This window comes from Macaca thibetana, chromosome 2 (genome assembly GCF_024542745.1).
Source record: "Macaca thibetana thibetana isolate TM-01 chromosome 2, ASM2454274v1, whole genome shotgun sequence".
NCBI lineage: Eukaryota > Metazoa > Chordata > Mammalia > Primates > Cercopithecidae > Macaca > Macaca thibetana.
This window is the reverse complement of record NC_065579.1, coordinates 106,319,384-106,345,814: the sequence shown is the minus strand read 5'-3', so window position 1 is coordinate 106,345,814 and position 26,431 is coordinate 106,319,384. Positions and strand designations below refer to the sequence as shown.

The 26,431-nt window shown below is 54.9% G+C and overlaps 5 protein-coding genes across 6 annotated transcripts in view; 2 read left to right on the top strand and 3 right to left on the bottom strand.

Annotated features, from left to right (window-relative positions):
• The window catches only part of LOC126948694 (aminoacylase-1), a 107,517-nt gene that overhangs the window by 7,162 nt on the left and 73,924 nt on the right, over positions 1-26,431 (bottom strand). The window contains exon 1 of one of the 2 annotated variants that reach the window (XM_050780928.1): positions 9,604-9,727. The exons of the other annotated variant lie outside the window; for it this stretch is intronic. The gene's annotated coding sequence lies outside the window, so the exon portion shown is untranslated. Of the gene's footprint in view, positions 1-9,603; positions 9,728-26,431 lie in introns of those variants that run through there. 2 annotated transcript variants of the gene reach the window in all.
• The window catches only part of RRP9 (ribosomal RNA processing 9, U3 small nucleolar RNA binding protein), a 157,030-nt gene that overhangs the window by 94,265 nt on the left and 36,334 nt on the right, over positions 1-26,431 (top strand). The gene's annotated exons all lie outside the window — the stretch shown is intronic.
• On the bottom strand, positions 4,118-9,796 carry LOC126948695 (aminoacylase-1). Its single transcript, XM_050780930.1, has 15 exons — positions 9,604-9,796; positions 9,107-9,218; positions 8,034-8,098; positions 7,839-7,943; positions 7,358-7,452; positions 6,973-7,049; positions 6,799-6,888; positions 6,642-6,698; positions 6,240-6,313; positions 6,105-6,154; positions 5,848-5,992; positions 5,677-5,745; positions 4,700-4,779; positions 4,485-4,545; positions 4,118-4,401 (listed from the first exon to the last, which is right to left on the bottom strand). Exons 2-15 carry the CDS (start codon positions 9,198-9,200, stop codon positions 4,237-4,239), a joined length of 1,227 nt encoding a protein of 408 aa, XP_050636887.1. The 5' UTR covers positions 9,201-9,218; positions 9,604-9,796; the 3' UTR covers positions 4,118-4,236.
• ABHD14A (abhydrolase domain containing 14A) lies at positions 12,927-19,395 on the bottom strand. Its single transcript, XM_050780979.1, has 5 exons — positions 18,929-19,395; positions 16,077-16,288; positions 15,787-15,902; positions 13,497-13,732; positions 12,927-13,289 (listed from the first exon to the last, which is right to left on the bottom strand). The coding sequence occupies exons 1-5, from the start codon at positions 18,995-18,997 to the stop codon at positions 13,107-13,109; spliced, it is 816 nt and encodes a 271-aa protein (XP_050636936.1). The 5' UTR covers positions 18,998-19,395; the 3' UTR covers positions 12,927-13,106.
• ABHD14B (abhydrolase domain containing 14B) lies at positions 19,331-25,933 on the top strand. The gene is made up of 4 exons (XM_050780984.1): positions 19,331-20,173; positions 22,752-22,990; positions 24,274-24,515; positions 24,848-25,933. The coding sequence occupies exons 1-4, from the start codon at positions 20,007-20,009 to the stop codon at positions 25,025-25,027; spliced, it is 828 nt and encodes a 275-aa protein (XP_050636941.1). The 5' UTR covers positions 19,331-20,006; the 3' UTR covers positions 25,028-25,933.

Genomic DNA, 26,431 nt, shown 5'->3' with positions numbered 1-26,431 from the left:
GCCCAGGCTGGAGTGCAATGACTCGTTCTTGGGTCACTGCAAACTGCGCCTCCTGGGTTCAAGTGATTCTCCTGCCTCAGCCTCCAGAGTAGCTGGGACTACAGGTGCGTGCCACCACGCTGGGCTAATTTTTGTATTTTTAGTAGAGACAGGGTTTGTCATGTTGGCCAGGGTGGTCTTGAACTCCCAACCTCAGGTGATCCACCTGCCTTGGCCTCCCAAGGGGCTGGGATTACAGATGTGAGCCACTGTGCCCAGCCAATGCTGGCTAATTCTTTTTTTTTTTTTCTGAGACGGAGTCTCGCTCTGCTGCCCAGGCTGGAGCGCAATGGTGAGATCCTGGCTCACTGCAAGCTCCAACTCCCGGGTTCACGCCATTCTCCTGGCTCAGCCTCCCAAGTAGCTGGGACTACAGCCACCCGCCACTATGCACTATGCCTGGCTAATTTTTTGTAGTTTTAGTAGAGACGGGTTTTCACCATGTGAGCCTTAGCCAGGATGGTCTCGATCTCCTGACCTTGTGATCCGCCCACCTCGGCCTCCCAAAGTGCTGTGATTACAGGCATGAGCCACTGCACCCGGCCTAATGCTGGTTAATTTTTTTTTTTTTTTTTTTGAGAGTCTCACTCTGTCACCCAGGCTGGAGAGCAGTGGCATGATCTCCACTCACTGCAAGCTCCGCCTCCCGGGTTCACACCATTCTCCTGCTTCAGCCTACCAAGTAGCTGGGACTACAGCCACCCGCCACTATGCACTATGCCTGGCTAATTTTTTTGTATTTTTAGTAGAGACGAGTTTTCACCATGTGAGCCTTAGCCAGGATGGTCTTGATCTCCTGACCTCGTGATCCACCCACCTCGGCCTCCCAAAGTGCTGGGATTACAGGCGTGAACCACTGCGCCTGGCCCAATGCTGGCTAATTTTTTTGAGTCTCGCTCTGTCACCCAGGCTGGAGAGCAGTGGCATGATCTCTGCTCACTGCATGCTCCGCCTCCTGGGTTCACATCATTCTCCTGCCTCAGCCTCCCGAGTAACCTGGACTACAGGCACCTGCCACCACGCCCGGCTAATGTTTCGTATTTTTTTTTTAGTGGAGACAGGAATTCACCGTGTTGGCCAGGATGGTCTCGATCTCTTGACCTTTTGATCTGCCCGCCTTGGGCTCCCAAAGTTCTGGGATTACAGGCGTGAGCCACCGTGCCCAGCCAATGCTGGCTAAATCTTTCTTTTTTTTGTTTTTTGTTTTTTTTTTTTGAGGCGGAGTCTTGCTCAGTCGCCCAGGCTGGAGGCGGTGGCGCGATCTCGGCTCACTGCAAACTCCGCCTCCCAGGTTCACGCCATTCTCCTGCCTCAGCCTCCCAAGTGGTTCGGACTAAAGGCATCTGCCACCACACCCAGCTAATTTTGTTTTTGTATTTTTAGTAGAGATGGGGTTTCACCGTGTTAGCCAGGATGGTCTCGATCTCCTGACCTCGTGATCCGCCTGCCTCAGCCTCCCAAAGTGCTGGGATTACAGGCATGAGCCAGTGCGCCTGGCCCAAAGGGAGAAATCATAAACATCCTCATGAGGTCTTAACGCGTACTCCGAGGGAGGGGAAGGGGCCCCGCTGAGCAGCTCTGCACTCTGGCCTGAGGTGTCCCAGACTTGGGTTCTTTCGGTGCACCTGGTCAGCATCCACTACTCTGGGCTATGTTAGTTCCCCAACAGCTAGGGACCCAGGAAGGCAGATGGTGGTGGCACTGCTTTACTCCCATGACTGGTTCTGACCCTGCTGTGCCCCTGAGTCAGCTGCTTCACATAGAAGTCTTCATCCTCAGCAGTCAGTGAAGCAAGTAGTAAAATAAGCATTTGTGGAGGCTTCCTATAGAAGGCACCAGGTGGGCACTTCCCAGCTGCACTTAATCCTCAAAACCAGCCTTGGACAGTGTAGAAACTCAAAAAAGGGTGCTGTTATGCTACAGCAGCAGGTGCAGCCCATGGCATGTGATCCCCTAATTCCGAAGTAGATATTATGATTATCTTTGTTTCACTGGTGAGAAAATATTGAAGATAATGAAGCTGGGAAGGGGTGGGGGTAGCATTTGATCCTAGGCAGTCCCTGTGGGGCCCTAGGAGGCTTCAGTTGCCCAACCAGGGCTGGGGCTGCTAGCTCTTGACTGTAATCCTGGCAGTCTCTGGGAGGCCAACTGCCCCTTGCCAAGGCGTGTCAGGTAGACATGGGGTTGAAAGGGAGCAGGAGCAGGTTGTGTTCTGAAGGTGGTTTGGCCCAGACAGGCCACCAAGTTGATGACTTCCAAAGTGAGGTCCCAAGTGTTCCTGCCATGAAAAAAGTGATCCCTTTACCAAGTGCCAGTCTGAGGGGGAGGCCAGGTCAGGGCTTCAACTGGGCTTAAGATCACACCCAGCTGCTGCCTTCAGCCTCCAGCTTGTACATGGAATCTGCCTTGTGCTCAGGAAGCACAAATTTCCAGTTCTTGAGTCTCGACTCATGCACCTCCAAGCTCTGTCGTCTAGGGCAAACTATGCTAGTGGAACATGTGTCTTTATTCTTTTGAGAGAGTCTCGCTCTGTCATCCAGGCTGGAATGCAGTGGCGTGATCTCGGCTCACTGCAACCTCCATCCCCTGGGTTCAGACCATTCTCTAGAATCAGCCTCCTGACTATAGGCACATGCCACCACACCTAATTTTTTTGTATTTTCGGTAGACATGGGGTTTTGCCATGTTGCCCATGCTGGGTCTTGAACTCCTGAGCTCAGGCAGTCCGCCCGCCTCAGCCTCCCAAAGTGTTAGGATTACAGGCATGAGCCACTGCCCCTGGCCAGTGAAACCTGTTTCTGCATTGCTAGTGGGACCTGGCATCCATCACAAGACTTCTGTACGGGTTCAATGTAAAGTAAGCCAGTCTAGGCCGGGTACGGTGGCTCACGCCTGTAAACGCAGCACTTTGGGAGGCCGAGGCGGGCAGATCCCCTGAGGACAAGAGATCGAAAACATCCTGCTCAACTTGGTGAAACCCTGTCTCCACTAAAAATAAAAAAATTAGCCAGGCGTGGTGGCGTGGACATGTAGTCCCAGCTACTTGGGAGGCTGAGGCAGGAGAATCCCTTGAACCCGGGAGGCAGATGTGAAACCCCATCTCTACTAAAAATACAAAAAGTAAGCTGGGTGTGGTGGCGGGGGCCTTAGTCCCAGCTACTTAGGAGGCTGAGGCAGAATGGCGTGAACCCAGGAGCTTGCAGTGAGCCGAGGTCGCGCCACTGCACTCCAGCCTGGGCGACAGAGCAAGACTCCGCCTCAAAAAAAAAAAAAAAAAAAAAAAAAAACAGTCTAAGTCCTGGCTCCTTGTCAACTGTGAGCAGGAGTCATTGTTATTTCTATTAGTACTAAGCCTGCAGTCTGCAGCCAGGCTCTGGACTTCTCTTCTGGCTACAACTAGAATCAAAAAATCCAACCACCCCAACCCACCCATCTCCCCTGCCCCATGCTCAAGGAAGTCAGAACAGGATAGAGCAGATCTCGCTAGATCAGGCTCTGCTCTTGGGGCCATAGTTTACTAGTTTACTCGTGGTAAAGCCTGGGGTCCTAGCAAGGCTGACATGGAAACCCACTTCCTAGGCCTATGCACACACAGACCCAGGGTGCTGAGGCCCCTAAGATGAACGGACCTAGTTTACCAGGGCCCCTGCCCCTCTGTGGCCCCTGCTGCCAATACAACGGTGTACAGGTTTTGACAAGAGGCAGCAGTCACCTCTGCCTGCCCCTCATCTGGCAGGGGCCCAGCTGGTACTATTCTGGTCCTGTCTTAGGATCCCAGATGTACACCCAGGAAGATAGGAGTGGTTCCTGAGGTCCTTAGTATCCCCCTTCGATGGGAACGGAATCCCTGACAGGTCAGAACTAAGTATGGTGGCCACTGAAATAGGAACTGTGGCCCTTTCTTGCTAGGCACAGACATGGCTGGATGGTACTGAATGGGTGTGCTGTATCAAGGCGCATGGAGCAGTGTGGGGTAGTGGGGAAGTGCTCACAGCCAGGCTCAGTTTCCTCATCTGTGAAATGGAGATGGTAACATGTCCCCAAGGAAAGGAAAATTCTTGCTCCACGAGTGCCTTGCTGTTAGTAATTCAGAGACAGCCCTGTCCATAGACTTTATTATTTGGAAGGGGGAAGAGGAGGTCCTTGGCACTGGTTGTGATGGAAGCCCCAGGGGCAAAGGTTGAGGAGTTCCAGGGCTCAGCTCTCACTGGGCAGGGCAGGCACACTGGCAAGGACAGGCAGTAGGCGTGTATATATGTCCACCCCACGGAGGAACACAGCCTCATGCAGCCGTTCATCGTGGTCATGCAGTAGCACAGGTGTGCGGTTCAAGGGTGAGAAGCCTAGAGCTGGGACCCCCACCTGCAGGGGCGAGGAGGAGCCATTAAGGGAAAGGCAGCCTCAGGCCCAGTCCACTGCCCAGGCACTCCATGCAAGTGGCTCACCGCACGGATAAAGCGGCTGTCAGTGGCAGCAGGCATGATCTCAGGCTCCAGAGAGAGGTTCCTATAGGAGAAAGAGCCTGATGAATGGAGAGGGAGAAAGGGAAGAATTGAAGGGGCAAGGGAAGGTGGGAGAGAGGCAGGAGAAGGGAGGGGGCTGCAGGTAGGAGAGGAGCAGGGGGCTGGGCTGTGAGGAGAGAGCTGGCCAGTGTGCTCACATGTCCTTGCAGACCCGGCTAAAAGCTGCCCACCAGGGGTTTGAGTCATCAGTAGGTGTCACTTGGGGGTGCATCCACTTCTGAGGGACGGGAAGGATGGCAAGATCAGGACATGGGCCTGGGCATGTTGCCCTATTTCCCATAGAGTGGGCTGTGCCTGGCACAGAACACCTCCCCACCCCCACTCCTTCACCTACCCAGACATCTGGGTGGCCAGTCCGGCCACAGATCCTCTTTCAGCCCCTCAAATGTCCTAGGTCTGGGATGTTCCCACCCTCCATCTACTTACCTCCTGGGCCATCCTTCAGATCCTACCCCAAGTGCCCCTTCCTCAAGATGGCTCCCCCAGACCTCAGACTAGTTGGATACTCCAGTTAGAGGTTTTCAGAGTGCAAGGGGCCACGCTTTTCTGTACCACATGTATTATATAAAAGTACGGCTGCGCACAGTGGCTCATGCCTGTAATCCCAGTACTTTGTGAGGCCAAGGTGGGTGGACCACTGGAGGCCAGGAGTTCGAGACAACCCTGGCCAACACGGTGAAACCCTGTCTCTACTAAAAATGCAAAAATTAGCTGGGTGTGGTGGCAGGTGCCTGTAATCCCAGCTACTCTGGAGGCTGAGGCACGAGAATTGCTTGAACCCAGGAGGCGGAGGTGAGCCCAGATTGTGCCACTGTACTGCAGCCTGGGTGACGGAGTGAGACTCTCAGAAAAAAGTAATATCATATAAATGTTTGATTTATGTTTCCCTGTTTCACCATACAGGGGCGTGAACTGTGCCTAATTTTATTCCCCACAGCATTCCCCAGCACCCACAGTAGCATCTACAAACTAATGCTTGTTGGAATAAAATGTGTCTATCATAGATAAAGAAATGCCCAGACATATGCAGACACACCAAGCACACACTCCACTGTTGCACACTTGGGTCTCCCCCAGCTCCCACACTCTCCCATCACATGTCCCAAGTCCATACCTGAGCAAACTCTAAGGTGACCCCCTCGCCAGCTGCCTGGCACCAGCTCTGCAGCTGCTCCTCAAAAGCCTAAGAGAAGGAAGATGAGCTGATCCCTCAGGCTTTCCAGAGGCCTCTAGGACAAGACTGAGGACCCAGGATCCTTCCTCCAAACCCAGGTGGAGGTGGCACCTTGAAGTCCACATCCGGTGCCACACGGAAGTCAAAGCTGGCGCTCATGGTGGCAGGTACCACGTTATAGGCCACGCCACCCTCTAGCTTAGTCAGGTTCACGGACGTCACAGCCCCCTCTTTCAGGTGGGGGTTTGACTGCAGCCTGTGGTGCGGGGACAGGGAAGCAGCAGCAACAGATAGAAGAGGTGGCTCAGACTCTATCCTCTGTGGTACTGCCTCCCAGAGCCACCCCACCGCTTCCCAGACTGCCTCACCTCTGCCATTCCTTCTCCCGGAATGCCAGGATGGAGCTCACAACCTTGTGCTACGAGAACATGAGGTTAAATGGGACAGTGGTCTCAGGATAGAGCCTCCTGAACTCCCAGACTCCCTCCCAGGGTGCCACGTACCAGCTTCTCTGCTGCTGTGTCCTCGATGAAGAGCGAGCCATGGCCTGGCCTCCCAGTGCTGGTGACCCGCACCCCTGGGGAGGTGTAGGGGGAAGGGAGTGTCTTCAGCATGAGGGGCTGGAGAAACAATCCGCCCTGGGGTAGACCCAGGTCTCCCCCTCATTCCAGGCTCCTCTGGCAGGGTCCTGTCCCCGCTCAGGGCCCATAGCGTAGAGCTTGTTTCTGCCCAATCAGGGCTTGCCCTCAGGGAAGCTCAGATAGGAAAGAGCTGGGAGGCAGAGGCTCTGGGTTCGAGGCCTTCTCAGGCCTCAACTTTTGCTGTGCAACCCTTCATAGGACCGTGCCCTTTCTGGCCTAGCCTCCCACCTGTAGAGTGAGCCCTCCCTCCAAGCTCATACTTACACCAGGGACTCCGCTCACTATAAAAGACAGTGAAGGCATCACTGGGGTTGGCTATGCCTGAGGAGGGAAAGGGGGTTCAGAGGGTGGAGCAGCCCAGTCCCCACTAGCAGCCTCCTACTCCCTGCCTGGCTGCTCATCAGCTTGCCAACCTGCTCACCCTCATCCAGGGCAAATCCTGCCCTCAGGGCGTGGAACTCAGGCCGCTGCACGAACAGCTCCATGCCTTGGTGACCCCCAACCTCCTCATCTGTAAAAGCAGCAGGGCCATGAGATGAGGAGGCTGCCTCACCCCCACCCTCCCCTTTCCCAGAGGTATCTGAACCACTCCTACCAGGCACAAAGGTCATGTGGATGGTTCTGGGGAACCGGTGGCCCTCCACCTTCAGCCTCCTCACAGCCTCCAGGTACCTGAGGGGGCATAAGCCAGGTGCTGGGGGAGCTACCAGATGCTAAGGCTTGCCCGGCAGGCAGAGCCAGCAGGCTGGAGTCCTGTGCCCTGGACTTTACCCTGCCACACCCTGATAGGGACTCCAGAAAGTCCATGCTCCTCTCTGGGCTGCATCTCCCTATCGATGCAATGGTCATGGAAGTAATTCCTGTCCAAGGGGTCAAGGTGTCCCTTGGCCTTAAGTTTCTCCAATCACCCCTCCAGGTCCTGGGTCAATCCACTAGACCAGTGGGGACATTGTGGAGGAGTGGGAATGGAGGACACTCACTGGATGCTGACGCACTTCATGTCTTGGGCACCCCTGGCATAGATGTAGCCCTCAGAATCCTTGAAGGCCTCAAAGGGGTCGTGACTCCAATGTTCCTGGGGGCAGGGATGGGAAGAGGGGCCCAAACCTCCAATTTAGCCATTAATCCACTCTGGTCAACAGTGGCCCTTCCCTAGGAGCCCACCATAGGGTTGGAGTGACAGGTGGAGTGGTGGGGGAGGAAAGACGGGGGCTGAAGAAGGCAGCTGATTGCCATCCCCCATCACTGTCTCCTGCTTCCCACCCCCTAGTCCCTACCCCACTCTGGCCCAGATCTTGTTGCTGGACGAAGGCTGCTTGAGTGGTGCAATGTCATAAGAATGTTGAAAGTCAGTGCCAGGACTGGGACCAGGACCATGCGCTCCCTGAGGCTGGATCCTGGGATCTGCATCATGTCTGTCCCCAAGGTCTGCAATGCCCACCGCCCCAGCCCCTTACATACCTTGAAGACAGGCACCACATCCGTGTGGGAGTTGAGCAAGATGGAGGAGAGTGCAGGGTTGGTGCCTGGCCAGGTCAACACGGTCACCACATAGCCAGGTGCCACCTGGAGATGGTCAGGAGGGGAGGTGGTCTGAGCAGGGGTGAGGAAGTGCCCAGGCCCACCTCCCTTCCCTGCTTAGGGCCCCAGGCTCACCTCCACTTTCTGACAGCCCAGGCCCAGCTGGCGGGCTCTCTCCTCAAAGAAGGCCACAGCAGCTCCTGGAGGCACAGAGTGTCTGGGGCTGCTTCTGCCTACTCACAGCTTCCCACCAGCCCAGGCAGCCCGGAGAAGGGAGCACACCCAGAAATGGGCTGCTGCCTCCCCAACACACTCCATATCCCTCAGAGACACTTGCATTTCCATCCCCAAGAAAGAAGATATTTTTGGCTATTCAGTGACCCTTTCTGGAAGGCCAGGGGGTGTCCAGCGTTGGAGGAAGGTGTTATCTTCCTTAAATATGGGAAACTATGGCACAGTGACATGAAGAGATTCACCCACCATGTCTCAGCTGATTAATCACAAAGGAGGAATTTGGGCCCACGTTCAGAATTCCCAGTCACCAAGTTTTTTTTTTTTTTTTGGGACAGGGTCTCACTCTGTCACCAAGGTTGGAGTGAAGCGGTGCTATCTCGGCTGCACTGCAACCTCAACTTCCCAGGTTCAAGTGATCCTCCCCCTCAACCTCCGGAGTAGCTGGGACTACAGGTGTGCCACCGTTCCTAATTTTTGTATTTTTCTGTAGAGACAGAGTCTTGCCATGTTGCCCAAGCCAGTCTTGAACTCCTGGGCCCAAGCAATCTGCCAGCCTCAACCTCCTGAAGCGCTGGGATAAAAGGCAGGAGCCACCTCCCAGGCCCTAACCACCAAGCTTGATTCCCTAAGGGCTGTGGCCTTTGTCCAGCCTCAGTGGGCTTCTGGAGGGCTTCTCCTTCCCCTGTGGCTGCCTGAGCATTCCCCCACCACTCCTGCCCTGGGGAGTGAGGTGAAGTTTTTCTTTAACCAGCTGCCATGAGTAACCTTGGGCAGCAGCAGAGCGTCTGGGGAAAGGATTCCTCCATAACCTGGAGGGGCTGCCTCAGTCTATTTACTTGGGCAATGACTGGAGGGGTTGGGGAGCCATTTGGGAGAGGGGGGCTCAGCTGGGTGACAGGTGTTGGAGGCTGGTTTAGAGCACAGTCCCCGTCCGTTAGGCCCCGTCACAGGCTCTGGAACCACCGTCTTCTCACCATAGTCAGGCTTGGGCTGGACGGTGCGGATGCGCAGGTACTGGCGGAAGAGCGTCACTGATGGATGCTCCTCCTCGGGACCCTTGCTGTTCATGGCGCTGCGCGTGGTGAGCTGGGGGCAAAGTGAATGGCTAACTACCCCTCCCAGCCCCTGGACCCGGTGCGCTCCTGCACACAGCCCGTCCCTACGGCGGCTCCCGGATTTCCCACAGGGGTAGGATTTCCCATTAAGGAGCACCCATTCTGTTTCAACTCTGGGCTGTCTGCTTCCAGCACATTTCCTTATTTAATCCCCCAAAAGAGCCCCATGAAGTTTGTGCTCAGAATGCCCACTTTACAGAGGAGAAAGCCGAGAGGCTCAGAGAGGTTCGAGGACAGCTCAGAGTAGCCCAGCGAGGTTTGAACCAAGACTTGTACTCCCCCATCCCTGAAAAAACAACAACAGGAAAAAACCCAACGCCTCCCAATTGCCCGGCTTCCAAGCCACGGGGCCCCACCTCACTCTCCTGTCGCTGAGTTCACGCTCGCCTCCCAGCGCCCGCCCCTGACTGTGGCCTGGACTTAGGGTACAGCGAGGTCGCCTGCGAGGTCGCAGGCTCAGGACCGCCCCCGTCCGCCCACCACGTGCCCCGGGCCGGATGTCGGGGCGGAGACCAAAGACCGCCAGTGAGGGCCGTCCCAGCGCTTGCGGCCGCGTCGGCGCGGAAGTCCCCGCCCGCCTCTGGTTCGGGCCTCAGCGGGATTACTGGAGGCTTAGATCAGGATCCCGCCCCCGGGCAGCGGCCGCCGCAGCCAGCGCCGCCCCGTGAGCTGCGAGCTCCGGGCTGGCCCCGCCTTGACAGGCCCGCCCCGCCCCACACCACAGGCCTGCCACTCCTGCCCCCGGAGCTCAGGACGGTCCCGTCCCTTAAGGACGCCTCCTCCTTCAGCCCCCGGATAGGGCGGGAGGAAAAGGGTCCGCCCCGAGGCTCTGAAGATGCAGGGCTGCAAAGCCCTCGGTCTGCGCCCCTGCGCTCCTCGGCAACAGCTCCCCTGTGCAGGACCCTGTGCAGGCCTCGGCCCCTCTGGGAGGTCCTCCTAGCGCCTCAGCTCCACTTGTATTGAAAGTTATTGGTCATTATCTGTCTGCCCACACTGTGAGCTCCACTTCCTGCGAGGTTCTGCCCCTGGCCATGCCGACCCCGGACACTGTGCCAGAAATGGGAATAAACGCATGGACAAGAGCACGTGTGATGGTGTGAGCGTGCCACTGCGTGTGCAGTCTATCAGTGGGTATGACTGTGTATGGGACAGTGTGAGATGGTGGGTCGGTGTGACGATGTCACTGTGAGTGGATGCAGTTGTGACCCTGGATGACAGTGTGAGGAAACTGGCTCTTCTGCAGCCACCGGAGCGGGAGGCTAAACAGGCACAGGTGTACCACTGACCCCCTGCAGGCCACAGCTGCAGTTGCCCACTTGTGCCCCAGCTGCCCTTTGTACTCCCAGCCAGGTCTGCCCTCTGCTCCAGGGGCTGAGTCAGCTTGGGGAAGGGTGAGGGAAAAGACTTAAATCTCTAGGCCAAGGAGGCACGCTGGGGGGAGGGGTTCTGTCCCACCTTTCCTGAGGTTTAAGTCTTGGCTGCTCTCATATAACATGAGGGCAAATGGACTTTAACTCATAACAATGCTGGCTAATTCTTTATTTAGTTATTTTTTTGATACAGTCTCACTCTGTCATGTGGGCAACTAGATTTTAACTCATAACAATGCTGGCTAATTATTTATCTATTTATTCATGCGGGCAAATAGACTTTAACTCATAACAATGCTGGCTAATTATTTAGCTATTTATTTTTTTTGAGATGGAGTCTCGCTCTGTTGCCCAGGCTGGAGTGCAATGACTCGTTCTTGGGTCACTGCAAACTGCGCCTCCTGGGTTCAAGTGATTCTCCTGCCTCAGCCTCCAGAGTAGCTGGGACTACAGGTGCGTGCCACCACGCTGGGCTAATTTTTGTATTTTTAGTAGAGACAGGGTTTGTCATGTTGGCCAGGGTGGTCTTGAACTCCCGACCTCAGGTGATCTACCTGCCTCGGCCTCCCAAGGCGTTCGGATTACAGATGTGAGCCACTGTGCCCAGCCAATGCTGGCTAATTTTTTTTTTTTTTTTTTTTTTTCTGAGATGGAGCCTCACTCTGCCGCCCAGGCTGGAGCGCAATGGTGAGATCTTGCCTCACTGCAAGCTCCAACTCCCGAGTTGACGCCATTCTCCTGGCTTAGCCTCCCGAGTAGCTGGGACTACTGTCACTCACCACTATGCACTATGCCTGGCTAATTTTTTGCATTTTTAGTAGAGACGGGTTTTCACCGTGTGAGCCTTAGCCAGGATGGTCTCGATCTCCTGACCTCGTGATCCACCCACCTCAGCCTCCCAAAGTGCTGCGATTACAGGCGTGAGCCACTGCGCCGGGCCCAATGCTAGCTAATTTTTTTTTTTTTTTTTTTTTTTTTTTTTTTTGAGAGAGTCTCGCCCTGTTGCCCAGGTGGAGAGCAGTGGCATGATCTCCGCTCACTGCAAGCTCCGCCTTCCAGGTTCACACCATTCTCCTGCCTCAGCCTCCGGAGTAGCTGGGACTACAGGCACCTGCCACCACGCCCGGCTAATGTTTTCTATTTTTTTTTTAGTAGAGACAGGAATTCACCATGTTGGTCAGGATGGTCTGGATCTCTTGACCTTGTGATCTGCCCACCTCGGCCTCCCAAAGTTCTGGGATTACAGGCATGAGCCACTGTGCCCAACCAATGCTGGCTCTTTTTTTTTTTTTTTTTTTGAGATGGAGTCTCACTCTGTCGCCCAGGCTGGAGTGTGGTGGCGCAATCTCGGCTCACTGCAAGGTCCGCCTTCCGGGTTCACATCATTCTCCTGCCTCAGCCTCCGGAGCAGCTGGGACTACAGGCACCGGCCACCACGCCCGGCTAATTTTTTGTATTTTTTAGTAGAGACGGGGTTTCACTGTGTTAGCCAGGATGGTCTTGATCTCATGACCTCGTGATCCGCCAGCCTCAGCCTCCCAAAGTGCTGGGATTACAGGTGTGAGCCACCATGCCCGGCAATGCTGGGTCTTTTTTTTTTTTTTTTTTTTTTTTTTTTTTGAGACAGAGTCTCACTCTGTTGCCCAGGCTGGAGTGCAGTGGCCGGATCTCAGCTCACTGCAAGCTCCGCCTCCCGGGTTTATGGCATTCTCCTGCCTCAGCCTCCCGAGTAGCTGGGACTACAGGCGCCCGCCACCACGCCCGGCTAGTTTTTTGTATTTTTTAGTAGAGACGGGGTTTCACCATGTTAGCCAGGATGGTCTCGATCTCCTGACCTTGTGATTCGCCAGCCTCGGCCTCCCAAAGTGCTGGGATTACAGGTGTGAGTCACGACGCCCGGCAATGCTGGCTAATTCTTAAATCGCATTCCCCACACCCTCTAGGTTCCTGACTCCCTCAGCTTGGCTGTCCAGACCCTGGATTTCCCACCAATCCCAGTGGTCATGCAGCAGCAGTAATTCACCCCGCCTCCCACCAGCAATTCCCCAGCCTTATGTGGCTGAGTACTCAGTTATCCAGACTCATTCAGTCCTGTAACCACCCTCCAACCTAGGCGTTGCCATCATACTTGTTTTACAGATGAGGAAACTCAGGCACACAGTGGTGAGGCCAGGCACTTAGGAAGTGGTGCACTCTTAGCCTTCCCAGACTGCTGGAGCATCCCCTCCAGCTCCCAGGCCCAAAGTAGTCCCAGACTTGCCTCCCACTCCCGTCTCTCCCACAGCACACCAGGAAATGGAACCTGTCACTTCCCAGGCAGGACAAATATGCTTTTTTATTGTGTCTGTGAGATGAAATGAGAAGTCCTGGCTGGGTCTGACCCTCTGGCCTCTGGCCTCCAATCCCAGAGGTTGTCTCCCTGGTCAGGGGAGGGTGGTGGTCCAGACTGTCCAAGCTCAGGCCAGGTCGGGACCTGGGAGTGGGTTAGTTCAAGGTAGATGGTCAAGGAAGGCAAGCAGGACAAGGTGGAAGTCTTGCGGCTTGTGGAGGTAGCAGGCATGGCCCGCGTTGCGTAGCTTCACCACAGAGTGGTTGGGCAGGTGGCGGAGCTGCCGCAGTGACTCTCGAGCCAGGATGTGGTCCAGCTCTCCATACAGGATAAGGGTTGGAGTCTGCAGGGCAAGGCAGGGGGCTGTGATCTTGGGGCCTGATGAGTTTCTGACCCCCAAGCCACTTCCTAGGAAGCCTTCCCCAACACCATCCAACTCTTCCTTCCAAGATCAGGGATAAGGCCATGTCCTGCCAAGTAAGACTTGAGTCTTGAACCCCCCCAAGCCAGAGACAGGGCGCCAGGACCTTTGAGATCCTTCTCCCAGTACCTTCACAGCCCAGAATTGTTCCTGGGTGTAGTTCTGGGTGGAGGTGGGTGCAATGGGCACGAATCCATGTAGCTGGTGGTGGCCTCGCATCAGGAAGGGCAGGGCATAGTGGCCACTCAGCGAGGGGCTCACCAACACGGCATTCTGTACCTCCAGGTCCTGCAGCGCCCGCTCCAGCAATGCTGCCCGCCCTGCCTCTGTGCTTGCCTCCTTTGAAGGTGCCGAGTTCCCAAAACCTAGGAACAGCAGCAGGTACCAGCTGAGGGGCAATGGGAAGGAGCACAAGACTTCCTGCCCACCACAGTGGGGGAAAAAGTTGGGGACCAGTGGCACTGGCGCACACTACCTAAAACTGCCCAGAAGCTATTTTTTGGCAACGTAATATGCCTGTTAGAAAAGCATATCTTGGCCAGGTGTGGTGGCTCACCCCTGTAATCCCAGCTCTTTGGGAGGCCGAGGCAGGCGGATCCCCTGAGGTCAGGAGTTCGAGACCAGCCTGGAGAACATGGAGAAACTGTCTCTACTAAAAAAAAAAAAAAACACAAAAATTAGCTGGGCGTGGTGGCAGGCGCCTGAAATCCCAGCTTCTTGGGAGGCTGAGGCAGGAGGATTGCTGGAGCCCAGCAGGTGGAGGTTGCGGTAAGCCAAGATGGTGCCACTGCACTATAGCCTGGGTGACAGAGTGAGACTCTGTCTCGGAAAAAAAAAAAAAAAAAAAAAAAAGGAAAAAGAAAAGCATATCTTTCATTCATCTAATATTAGCAAAATGAAAAAGACTGAAATAACACCCAGTGTTGGGGGAGACATGGGGAAATGTGCACTTTCATACATGACAGATGAGAAGATAAATCCATACAGTGTTTTTGGAGGATGAGGTAGTAGTTATCTAAATTTAAAAGTGCATGTCCTGGTGGCTGGGCACGGTGGCTCATGCCTGTAATCCCAGCATTTTAGGAGGCCAAGGCGGGTGGATCATAAGGTCAGGAGTTTGAGACCAGCCTGATCAACATGGTGAAACCCTGTCTCTACTAAAAACACAAAAATTAGCTGGGCGTGGTGGTGCGCGCCTGTAATTCCAACTACTTGGGAGGCTGAGGTAGGAGAATCACTTGAACCCAGGAGGTGGAGGTTGCAGTGAGCCGAGTACGAGCCACTGCACTCCAGCCAGGGAGACAGAGCGAGACTCCATCTAAAACAAACAAACAAACAAAGAAACAAACCATGTCCTTTGGCCCATCAATTGTCCTCAGTAGCTACCCTAGAGAAATTATTGCTTACATATTCAAAGAAGCATGTCCAAGGATGCTTTAGCTACTACATTGCTTGAGCATTCCGCCAGTAGAGGAATGGCTGGATAAAGCCTGTCCATCCCTTCTATGGGACACATTGCAGGGTTAACAACAGAGAGGGAGGTTTGCAGGGACCGGCATGATCTTTGAGACATGATGTAGGGAGAGAAAACCAAGCTGCAGATGGATGTGCTAAGCAGGCAGGACACCAGTCATGTTTACAGACCTTACCAGACAATTCTCTATATTATCTGCATCTTTATGTGTGGGAATACCCAGAAGAGGGTGTGGCATCCCCTAAACTTCTTAGAGAGGGAGAGAAATGCGGCACCGGTCTCCGAGTGCTTCGCTATTTTTTAGTTTTTTTTTAATCCTCTATGATTCGATGACATTTAAAAAAATTTTTAATGACAAAAATGATAGCATAAATCATTTGTGTACTTAAAAACACAAAACCTATATAGTTTGTCATAAAAAGTACACTGCTTGGCGGGCACAGTGGCTCACACCTGTAATCCCAGCACTTTGGGAGGCTGAGGTGGGCAGATCACCTGAGGTCGGGAGTTCAAGACCAGCCTGGCCAGCATGGTGAAACCCTATCTCCACTAAAAATAGAAAAATTAGCCAGGTGTGGTGGCAGGCACCTGTAATCCCAGCTACTTCGGAAGCTAAGGCAGGAGAATCGCTTGAACCCAGGAGGCGGAGGTTGCAGTGAGCTGAGATTGCACCATTATACTATAGCCTGGGTGAAAAAGCGAGACTCTGTCTCAAAAAATATATATAAATAAAATAAAAAAAGAAAGTACACTGCTTGTGAAGAGTTTTTATTTGCTTCGTGACCTAGAATTCACACTAGTTTTCATGGTAGAAAATGAAAACACAGACTTTTTCATGGTGCCTCCTCACGTTGTGACCTGCCACTGCTTGTCCATACACTAGGGTCCAGTTGTCCCCCAGCCACACCTTAGGGCTTCCCTAGACAAAGGGTTGGGGGTGCTCACCTGGAAGGTCAAGGGCCACGGCCCGGTAGCCCCTCTGTGACAGTAGCTGCAGTGTGCCCAGCTGCTCCCACGTGTGAGAGTTAAAGGCCTTTCCATGAAGCAGCACCACCTCCACCCTGCAGGCACATGGGAATGTGTATCCTGGGGACCTGGTGTAGCCCGCCTTTCTTTATTCCTAGGCTTCTCCCATTGCCCTCCCAGGCCCTGAGCACTCTGAGTATAATGGAGGTCCCACACAGGGACTCCCCTTGGGCCTAGTCCCTCCACTAGACCCTTGGGGCAGCACCTACCTGTGGGCCGGGTTGAGTGGGAGCACCTCGCGGTAAAAGATGGGGGAGTTGCCAGGAGTAAGACCAGCCAGGACAGTGACATTGGGGTCTCCCCAGAACCAGGAATTCTGCTCTGGGGGGCCTGGCAGCCCCACATACAGTAGGAAAATGAGCAGCAGACCCAGGCCCAGCAGGGCTACCTGGGACCGGCTCATGGAGGTCTGTACCACAGTCTGGAGGAGGAGAGGAGAGGGAAAAGAGGCTGGGAGTGAGCCCCTACAAGGACCCCTGGATCCCATCCCAAAAACCCACCCAGAGTCCCCAGCAGAGGAAGAGCTCTAGCCCTTGTCCTTTCCCTTGCTATGGGCAAAGTTCTGGGGGTTCATGCTCAACTACTCCACATGCCAGGGCAAATGCTCAGATACCTCAGTGTGAGGAGGTGCATCTGAGGTGTCCTCTGGCACACAGCATGCTCAGTGACCGCCACCATCATGGGATCAACTGAAACCACTTCCGTTCATCAAGCGCTTATGACAGCAGGCCCTGAGTGTGGCACTTTACATACAACGTTCTTTTCCACCAAGAACGCTGGGGAGCAGATGTGATTACAGTTCTCTTACAGGTGAGGAAATGGAGGCTCAGAGAGGTACATTCTCTTGCCCAAAGTGCCAAGTAGCAAGTGGGGGAATTGGGGTTTGAACCTAGGAATGGGCTTCTAACTACCAGGCCACACTTGGTTTGCCAAGGAGGAACCCGTGGAGCTGGGAGGTGATGGATGAACTGGAGCCTTGCAGGTGGAAAAAGTGGTGAGGGCCATCAAAGGAGAAAGACTGCGTGCAAAGGGACCTCCCACTTAAGGGCATGTTTGGAAATGGTTCTTTTAATCTCGCTGCATTTAATACTGCTAAAATCAGAATGCGTTTTACAATCGCATTATAACTAACGGTCTAACCCAGCTGTTATGAAAAGGCTCACAGTGAATGTCTGTAATAGAGGAAAATGCTGAGGAGTGAGGGGCTGCAGGGCCAGGGAGGAGCATGGTACACCCAGAAATGAAAAACACAGCGTAGAGGTTGGAGAGATGAATGCTACTCCCCAACCCATACACAGACAGCTTCTGGCCAAATGACCTGCTTCGTGGACTCCTCCAGTCTGGGGTCTTTGCCACCCCAGAGGACAGCCCTTAGGACCCAGGACTCAAATTGGGCAGGCCTTTGAGACTGCCACTTCCTGGCCTTGTGTCTTCAGTTTGTCAGTAAAATCGGATAACCTCATGGCTGCCCTCCTAAGCTTCCTGTGAGATTTAGATAATACCATGGACTGGATCAGGGCTGTTCCTGCCATTTCTTGGGCCTAGGATGAGCACGCCTGCTTCATTCCCGAAGTCCAGCAAACACATCTTTATTTATTTATTTTTATGTTTCTGAGACAGAGTCTTGCTCTGTCGCCCAGGCTAGAGTGCAGTGGCACAATCTCGGCTCACTGCAACCTCCGTCTCCCGGGTTCAAGCGATTCTCCTGCCTCAGCCTCCCGAATAGCTGGGATTACAGGCGCTCGCCACCGCGCCCGGCTAAGTTTTCTATTTTTTAGTAGAGACAGGGTTTCACCATGTTGTTCAGGTTGTTCTCGAACTCCTGACCTTGTGATCCACCCGCCTCGGCCTCCCAGAGTGCTGAGATTACAGGCGTGAGCCACCGCGCCCGGCCAGCACACCTTTGTTGAGTGCCAATTGGGCATCTGCCCGAGCTAGGAGCCGGGGGCCCGTCTTGGGTCCTATTCATCCCTCTGGGATGTTTTAGGGATGTTTCCTGAGCCTGCATCCCCAGGCTTCGGGGGTTTGTGGGCCACAGCAGCAGCCTTTCTGCTGTTTCTGGAAAACCAGGACCTAGTGGAGGAAGACCGCATTCCTCTTTTCTTCGAGACCACGAACAACCTCAGACGCACGTCTCTAACAGGGCGTTAGCCCAGGTTCCCACCCGGCGCGAGGGACCTTTCCTTGTAGTCCATTCGGGGCGACCCCGCGCCTCTCCAACTAGGGAAGGGCGGGGCTTAGGCTGTTGCCTTGGCAACCCAAGGCGCTACGCAGTACTAGGCAATTGTAGCGGACCTGCAGCCGGCCGCCTGGGGGGATATGCGAGGGGCAGGGTAAACTGTGCCCGCGTTAGGTCATTGGAATATGCGTTGACAGTAATACACAGGTGCACACAAGCACAAATACGAATCTTGCCCCCACACGCTTTTCTTTTGCACAAGCTATTCCCTGCATGTACATGCAGCCTCCTTGCACACACACTGGCCCGTGTGGGATCAATCCCTTCCATTTAGTAATGGTATCCTCTAAATCACGCACGCAGTCAGGCATCAGGAAGCCAGAGAGACTAATGGAGGTGCACGCTTTCAAAACCACAGGCTGATCCTCAGAAATACTCAAGCATGGTCATACACACAACCGTAAAACTACACACTCACACAAGAAAGGCACATGCATAGGAAAGCAGACACACACACAAACCCTCAGAAATGCACACACGCAGACAGGTAGACACATACCCTTAAAATCACACGCACACAGAAATACACTGGGAAGACATACGCGGACGCAAGCAGGCAGACATCAACGAACACACTCCCCCCACCAATATAAGCGCGCAGAAACACACTGACGGACACCACGCAGACACACGAGCGTACACATACACCCAGACCCCCAAGAACACACGCAGATCCTGCGCGCACACACAACACGCGCGCACACGCACACTCGCGGCCCCAGCATCTGCTTCTTCCGCGGGACTCTGCCCCGGAGCAAGGGGCGGGGTAAAGATGGCCCGCCCCCGGGCCACCGGCCGGCCTCCGTACCCGGGGAGACTCACCGGGCCGAACGGGATGAGCGGGCGGGCCCCGCCCAGGCGGAACCAGCAGCCGCACAGCGCCCCGACCATGGCTGCCTCCGCAGCTCCGCGGGCCGCTCCGGCTCTAGAAGGCCAGGACCGTGGCCACCGAGGCGCGCCTGCGCACTCCGCAGCCGCGGGGGCAGCCCAGTTACCGAGTCGTCTGCGCGAAGGGGGTGCTGGGGGCAGAGCCCAAATGCTCACTGGCCCGCCCCCTGCCCAGATTTTCGGAATTGTTTTTGGCTTGAAGGATGGCAGAGAGCCATGTGGCTTCTTCCCAATGGAACATCTCCACTCTGGCTCTGTTCTCTGGCCTGTATAATGGAGTTAAGGATAAAACCCACAGCACAGGGTTGTTCTAGGTTCTTAAGGACGGGTCAAGCCTCAGAACAGTGTCCGGAGCAGAGGCCTCATTGTGTAAATGTCAGATATTGTTATGCAGCAGCTCCAGGTCTTGGCCCAGCCACTTTCCTGACTCCTACCCACTCCACCCCAACCCCTCCCCGACGCACACCCACGATCAGAGCCTGGACCGGCCCTGGGCTCCTTCACATCTACTCATGGCGCCTGCCCTGGTTGGTGATGTGTTACCAACGTCTGGCCTGTCCCAGGCCCAAGGCTCCGCGTGGCAACCAGGCCCAGCACTGGGAGGCTGTGCAGAGCGTGGCGTTTACTCTTTATTGCTACTCTGCAGAGGTTGGCAACGTATGACCCCGCTCTACAGGAAGGAAACAGGTTCGGAGGCATTGGGAAAACGATCAAGGCCACTTGGCAGGACACTGGCGGAGCCTCGCACTCAAACCTGTCCGGCCTCAACTCTGTGCCAGGCCAACAACTTGCCCTGGGCAGTTCTGGCTGGAGATAAGGGGGATGGGGAGCCGGAAGAGAGCAGCAAGGATGCGATCCCGAAGGAACTTTTCTCCTCAGACTGCTCCATGTCCATGTGGGGCAGGTCGCTGAGGAGTTCGAAACCGTGCTCAGCACCGCGTTTGGGGCATGTGGGACCAAGTGGCTTGGGGAAACTGACGCAGCTGTGAGAAGAACGAGTTGAGCGGAGCCTATGGACCCTGCGAGCTTGTGGCCACAAGAGGGCGCCCCGGAGCACGGCCCAGTCCCCGCCCCCGCTGGATGGGGACCGGCCTCTTCCCCCACCATTGCTCCGCCGGCTCCAATTCACCGCCAGTACGCGTCTGCTTCCCGTCTGCGCGAGTCCACACAGCTCCCCAGGTACCCGCCCTGCGCTTGTGACCCTTTCTTCTCTCCAGTCAAAACCCAACCCCACCTACCCCAAGTCTTCGTTTTTCGGATCCCTGGGTCCCCTCCTTGGGGGTTGCCACCATTCCCTCCCCGTGCTCCCTCCCACACCTAGCGAGCCAGAACCGTGGTCCGCGGAAGCAACCTGACCGCGAGGTCAACGCGTTGGGCCCCAGGTGGCAGCGCGTTGAGCACCCCGCGTCCCCGGCGGGTCGCCTTTCTCACTGGGCGCTTCGGTTTCCGCCTCTAGAAAATGGGCTTTCTGGTGTGGAGGTGCGCGCCTGTGGTTCCAACTACTGGGGGTGAATGCCGGGAGAATCACTTGAGCCCAGGAAGGTCAAGGCTGCAGTGAGCCATGATTGCGCCACTGCGCTCCAACGTGGGCGACAGAGCGAGACAACTTCTCTTAAAAAAAAAAAAAAAAGGGCCGGGCGAGGTGGCTCAAGCCTGTAATCCCAGCACTTTGGGAGGCCGAGACGGGCGGATCACGAGGTCAGGAAATCGAGACCATCCTGGCTAACACAGTGAAACCCCGTCTCTACTAAAAATACAAAAAAACTTAGCCGGGCGAGGTGGCAGGCGCCTGTAGTCCCAGCTACTCGGGAGGCTGAGGCAGGAGAATGGCGTGAACCCGGGAGGCGGAGCTTGCAGTGAGCTGAGATCCGGCCACTGCACTCCAGCCTGGGCGACAGAGCAAGACTCCGTCTCAAAAAAAAAAAAAAAAAAAAAAAAAAAAAAAAAAAAAAAGAAGAAAATGGGCTTTTAGTCCCGGCGCGGTGGCTCACGCCTGTAATGCCAGCACTTTGGGAGGCCAAGATGGGCGAATCACTTGAGGTCAGGAGTTCCAGACCAGCCCGGCCAACATGACGAAACCCCGTTTCTACCAAAAAATACAAAAATTAGGCCGGGTGCGGTGGCTCACGCCTGTAATCCCAGCACTTTGGGAGGCCGAGGCAGACGGATCACGAGGTCAGGAGATCGAGACCATCCTGGCTAACACGGTGAAACCCCGTCTCTACTAAAAAAATACAAAGAAGTAGCCGGGCGAGGTGGCAGGCGCCTGTAGTCCCAGCTAGGCTGGAGGCTGAGGCTGAACCCAGGAGGCGGGGCTTGCAGTGAGCGGAGATGCGCCACGGGCACTCCAGCCTGGGCGACAGAGCGATACTCCATCTCAAAAAAAAAAAAAAAAAAAAAAAAAAAAAGGCCGGGCATGGCGATGCGCACCTGTAAACCCAGCTACTCGGGAGGCTGAGGCAGGAGAATTGCTTGAATCCAGGAGGTGGAGGTTGCAGTGAGCCGAGATCATGCCACTGCACTCCAGCCTGGGCAACAAGAGTGAAACTCCATCGCAAAAAAATAAAAATAAATAAATAAATAAAATAAAATGGGCTTTTTACCCCAGTTTGGGCTCCCTCTGGCCTGCATTGCCAACTCATGATCTGTAACTTAATTGAGCACTGAGTCCTTACTACATGCTAGGCATAGTACATGCATGGCCTTATTTAATCCTATCAACCACCTATGAGCTAGTACTACTGAATTATCCCCATTTATAGAAAAGGATAATAACGATGAGAATAAGAACAGCAATCGTAATGGAGCCCCACCACATGCTGAGTTTTTACAGCAGGCACCCCCACTGATAATTTTTCTGTTTTTTTTTTTCTTGAGATGGAGTTTCGCTGTTGTTGCCCAGTCTGGAGTGCAATGGCATGTTCTCGGCTCACTGCACCTCCACCTTCTGGGTTCAAGCAATTCTACTGCCTCAGCCTCCCTAGTAGCTGGGAGTACAGGCATGCACCACCACAGCTGGCTAATTTTGTATTTTTAGTAGAGATGGGGTTTCTTTCTCCACATTCATCAGGCTGGTCTCGAACTCCCAACCTCAGATGATCTGCCTACCTCGGCCTCCCAAAGTGCTGGGATTACAGGCGTGTGCCACCACACTGGCCTAATGGCAGTGACATGTGACCATCAGCTGGCTCTTTTTGTTTTTTGTTTTGAGACCGAGTCTCACTCTGTTGCCCAGGCTGGAGCAGAGTGGTGTGATCTTGGCTCACTGCAACCTCTGCCTCCCGGGTTCAAGCGATTCTCCTGCCTCGGCCTCCTGAGTAGCTGGGACCACAGGCACGCGCCACCACACCTGGCTAATTTTTTATTTTTATTTTTTTTAGTAGGGATGGGGTTCCACCATGTTGGCCAGGGTGCTCTCAAACTCCTGACCTCAGGTGATCCACCCGCCTTGGCCTCCCAAAGTGCTGGGATTACAGGCGTGAGCCACTGTGCCTGGCCGATAATTTTTCTTAAACTTTTAATTCTTAATTATTGAGGTTGGCTTTATTGTTCCCATATTTCAGATCAAGAAGCTGAGGCCCAAGGTTACACACTAAAGTGAATGGCAGAGGCAGAAATAACACCTATGTCCTCCTGACCCCAAAGCATGTTCCTAAAGTTCTGGAAGCCAACTGGAGGCTTCCTTGTTGCTCCTGTGGGACCACCACCCTGAGCAGGGTGTTCTGTGGCCCCTCATCATTGTGGCTTTTGACCACAGGCCCTTCACCAGCACAGCAGCGGCAGGCATGGCGGCAAGCGTGGAGCAGCACGAGGGCACCATCCAGGTGCAGGGCCAGGCCCTCTTCTTCCGAGAGGCCCGGCCCAGCAGTGGGCAAGCTCACTTCTCTGTACTGCTACTGCATGGTATTCGCTTCTCCTCCGAGACCTGGCAGAACCTGGGTACACTGCACAGGCTGGCCCAGGCTGGCTACCAGGCTGTGGCCATTGACCTGCCAGGTACTTAAGGGGCAGGCTTCTGGGCAGGGGTTGGGGAGTTCTCATCAGGGACAGGGCCAGGTTCCTATAACATGTAGCCCCTCCCCACTCTAGAGGTGGGGGCGGTGGGATCTGGAGGACCCGGCCAGGCTGGGCCCTGAACTTGACAGCATTTGGTCAAGCACACTGCAAGGGCCTCTGAGCAGTCTTGATCCAGATGTGGTCCTCATCGCCCAACTGCTCCTCACTGTTACCTGGGCAGTGTCTCAGTGTCTCTGAGCCGCTGTTTCCTCATCTGCAGTGGGAGATAACCACACTCATGTTTGGGGCTGGCTCTAATGAGAATGGAATGAGATAATCCGTGTGAGTATGTGGCTAGTATGTGACACAGAGTAATTGGTGCTCAGCCAATTGGAAGTAAAGTATTTTGATTGAGTCATAACCATAGGCTTTTGGAAGCCCTAAGGAGTGAGATCTGAGTCTTCTGGAGCCTTGGGGGACAAGGCAGGGCCTGGTGGGTGGCCAGGCCCTCAGTTGTGATCCCACATGCAAAGCCCTGAGCTAGGTTCTAGGGAGGTGGGATCAGTGCCCAGACTGCCTGTGATAACCCAGACGGCTGGGTCCCAATCCTTGGTGCCAGGTGTGAAAGGAGCAGCATGGCTGGTCCCACCCCCTCAGGCCAGGGATGGTATGGTTTCATGGCTCAAGGGCAAGCCTCCAGCCCAGGCAGGATTGGTTCCAATGGTGGGTTGGCTTGAGCTTCAGGGTGAAGGTCTGGAGCTAATCTTGTTGGTGAAGCCTGAGTGACCGGAGGAGGAGCTGCAGAATCTGCCCCTCAGCTGCTGTCCTTCAGGAGCCTCTCCTGTCCCAATCCAAGGCCAGGTGCCTTTCACGCAGTTAATTTTCACAACAATCTTAAATGGCAGATACTTTTGTTATCCCCCTTTAACAGACAGGGAAACTGAGCAGCTGAGAGAAGGCTGAGGGGGACCTACCCAAGGTCACATAGATAATAAATGCAGAATTGGGTTCTGGACCCAGACTTGTTGGGCTTCAGAGTCTGATTCTCTCCAGGACACTTACTGCTGGGGAGACAGGCACAGACATGGAGAGAAGTGCCTCATGCTTGGCACAGATAGGATAGAGTGAGGCTACTGTAGGAATAAACGTGGGCACACTGGGTGTTATAGGAACCTGGCCACAGAGAAACTGACCTAGGAGGGCTTCCTGGAGAGAGCAACCATCTCCCTTGTTTTGCCATTCACCGCCCTTGTCTTATCTCTTCCACACCTGAATCCCTGCAGGTCTGGGGCACTCCAAGGAAGCAGCAGCCCCTGCGCCTATTGGGGAGCTGGCCCCTGGCAGCTTCCTGGCGGCTGTGGTGGATGCCTTGGAGCTGGGCCCCCCGGTTGTGATCAGTCCATCACTGAGTGGCATGTACTCCCTGCCCTTCCTCACGGCCCCTGGCTCCCAGCTACGCGGCTATGTGCCAGTGGCCCCCATCTGCACTGACAAAATCAATGCTGCCAACTATGCCAGTGTGAAGGTACCCTTGTGTGGGAAGCTGAGGTGTCCCTGCCAGGAGCAAGGAAGGGTGCATCCCTGGACCTTCCTTATCTGGGGGCTGGGTAACCAAGGGGTGTCTTCTGGGAGGAACTGACCACCCAACTCCACCATTTTGGTTTACTCAGCAGACTACTGTGCCAAGCCCTGTGCGAAACTGTGTTCTGGGGCAGATACCAATATGTGTCCCCACCCACTGGGACAGCTTGTCTCTCTCCCTTATATGGGGTGGTCCCAGGGAGAGACTGAAGTGGTGGGGACGACTGGGGATGCTATGGCAGGTCCCTGTTGACTCTGCCCCATCCTTCCTCTCAGACTCCGGCTCTGATTGTATATGGAGACCAGGACCCCATGGGTCAGTCCAGCTTTGAGCACCTGAAGCAGCTGCCCAACCACCGGGTACTGATCATGAAGGGGGCGGGGCACCCCTGTTACCTGGACAAACCAGAGGAGTGGCATACAGGGCTGCTGGACTTCCTGCAGGGGCTCCAGTGAAGCCCAGCATTGCTGCAGGGGATGGGCTGCCTGCCTGCCGAGCTGTCTCTGGCACGCTTTCTCTTCTCTCACGGGCTCTGCCTCATGCACATGCAACAGGTGCGTCTGTCTGGGTTCTTGTCTTTTGTGGTCTGTTTGTCTTTTCTGCCTCTTTCTCTTGCAGTGATAGGCTGAGGGGGTAAAATCAAGAGAAAAAACCCTCAGGAATCAAGGAACATAATCCGGTGGAGGGTAATCCATTACATGAGCTTCTCCTGTTCTTCCACTTTCCTGCCTGGCTTTCACTCCTTCCTCTGCTCTGCCCAGCCTTTCCCTCCCACCCCCTCCTCCTTCTGCAAATGCCCTGAAGGCCAGCCCTTCCCCCAACACCCACTTCCCCACCCCGTTAGGCCCCAGATACTTACATGCCCACATGCACGCTTACATGTTTAGAGCCATCCTTGTTCCCAAATATGACCCTTCGCTTGAGAGCAACTGCATAGGTACATGTAACTCTGGACTGGCAAGCACATTGTCATGTACAGCTTTGCATATACACACATGCATACATGATCCTTCACACAAGCACTTGCACACGTGGACTCCTAACCATGCTAACCTCACTGGCTGGGAAGGTGGGGACCCCATGGGGCCAGCCCTTGCAGGAGGCCCTTTTGCAAGGCTTAGGGTGTGGCCAGCCCTGAAAGCTACTTTGGACACAGGTTTCAGCGGGCCCCAGCTCAGAAGTGACCCCCAGAAAGGGAGGGCCACCGCTTTGCCCCCCTGCTTTTACCCTTCCTTCTGGGTGCTGTATACCTCCCGAGGTTACCAGGCCTGAAGCATCTCAGCCAAGCTTGTTTCCTGCTCTGAGGCTTTGGGGGGTGGGAGCCAGAGTGGAGGTCGGTGAAATAAAGTGATGCAATTAGACCCCACCGGCTGCTGCTTCTAAAGAGCGCCGCCCCTCCCCCACCCCTGGGACCAACACTGTGGGCCCCTCCCCCACCCCGGCGGGACCAGATGGTCCCCCTGCCCTTTGTCCACCAGGCCAGATGGAGAGGAAGGGAGATTGGATTCCCCTCCCCACCCACACATACCCAGGTGCCAAGAGACTCAGCTGTGGGGGGAGGTGGAGGTCAGTGGGACCAGGCTGAGCCGATTATGGAGGAGAGGGGGAGGAATAGTTGCTCCCCCGAGGCCGGGGGGTGCCCAGGGGACTTGAGAACAGTTCAGCTTCTCCCCCACTAGTATCCTTTCTCCAGTAAAAGACTCAACGGAGCCCGTTCCTTGCTACTCTAGCCCCAAAAGGAATTCCGGGGGTAGATTTGGGGTTATCACAGGACCGGGTGCACAGGGCCACACAGCTCTCAGGCCCCTCCTCCAGCCTGCCCTGCGCGGACGAGGGCCGGGCGGTGCAACTGTGGGTGG

Coding starts and splice junctions, on each gene's coding strand:
- LOC126948695 (XM_050780930.1), bottom strand. CDS start 9,200: ATGAACAGCAAGGGTCCCGAGGAGGAGCATCCATCAGTGACGCTCTTC. Junction 6,699..6,798: donor AGGATTTGCCCTGGATGAGG/GTGAGCAGGTTG, acceptor TTCCCTCCTCAG/GCATAGCCAACCCCAGTGAT. Junction 4,402..4,484: donor ACAGCCGCTTTATCCGTGCG/GTGAGCCACTTG, acceptor TCGCCCCTGCAG/GTGGGGGTCCCAGCTCTAGG.
- ABHD14A (XM_050780979.1), bottom strand. CDS start 18,997: ATGGTCGGGGCGCTGTGCGGCTGCTGGTTCCGCCTGGGCGGGGCCCGC. Junction 13,733..15,786: donor CGTGGCCCTTGACCTTCCAG/GTGAGCACCCCC, acceptor TGCTGTTCCTAG/GTTTTGGGAACTCGGCACCT. Junction 13,290..13,496: donor AACAATTCTGGGCTGTGAAG/GTACTGGGAGAA, acceptor CTTGCCCTGCAG/ACTCCAACCCTTATCCTGTA.
- ABHD14B (XM_050780984.1), top strand. CDS start 20,007: ATGGACCCTGCGAGCTTGTGGCCACAAGAGGGCGCCCCGGAGCACGGC. Junction 20,174..22,751: donor GAGTCCACACAGCTCCCCAG/GTACCCGCCCTG, acceptor TTTTGACCACAG/GCCCTTCACCAGCACAGCAG. Junction 22,991..24,273: donor TGTGGCCATTGACCTGCCAG/GTACTTAAGGGG, acceptor GAATCCCTGCAG/GTCTGGGGCACTCCAAGGAA.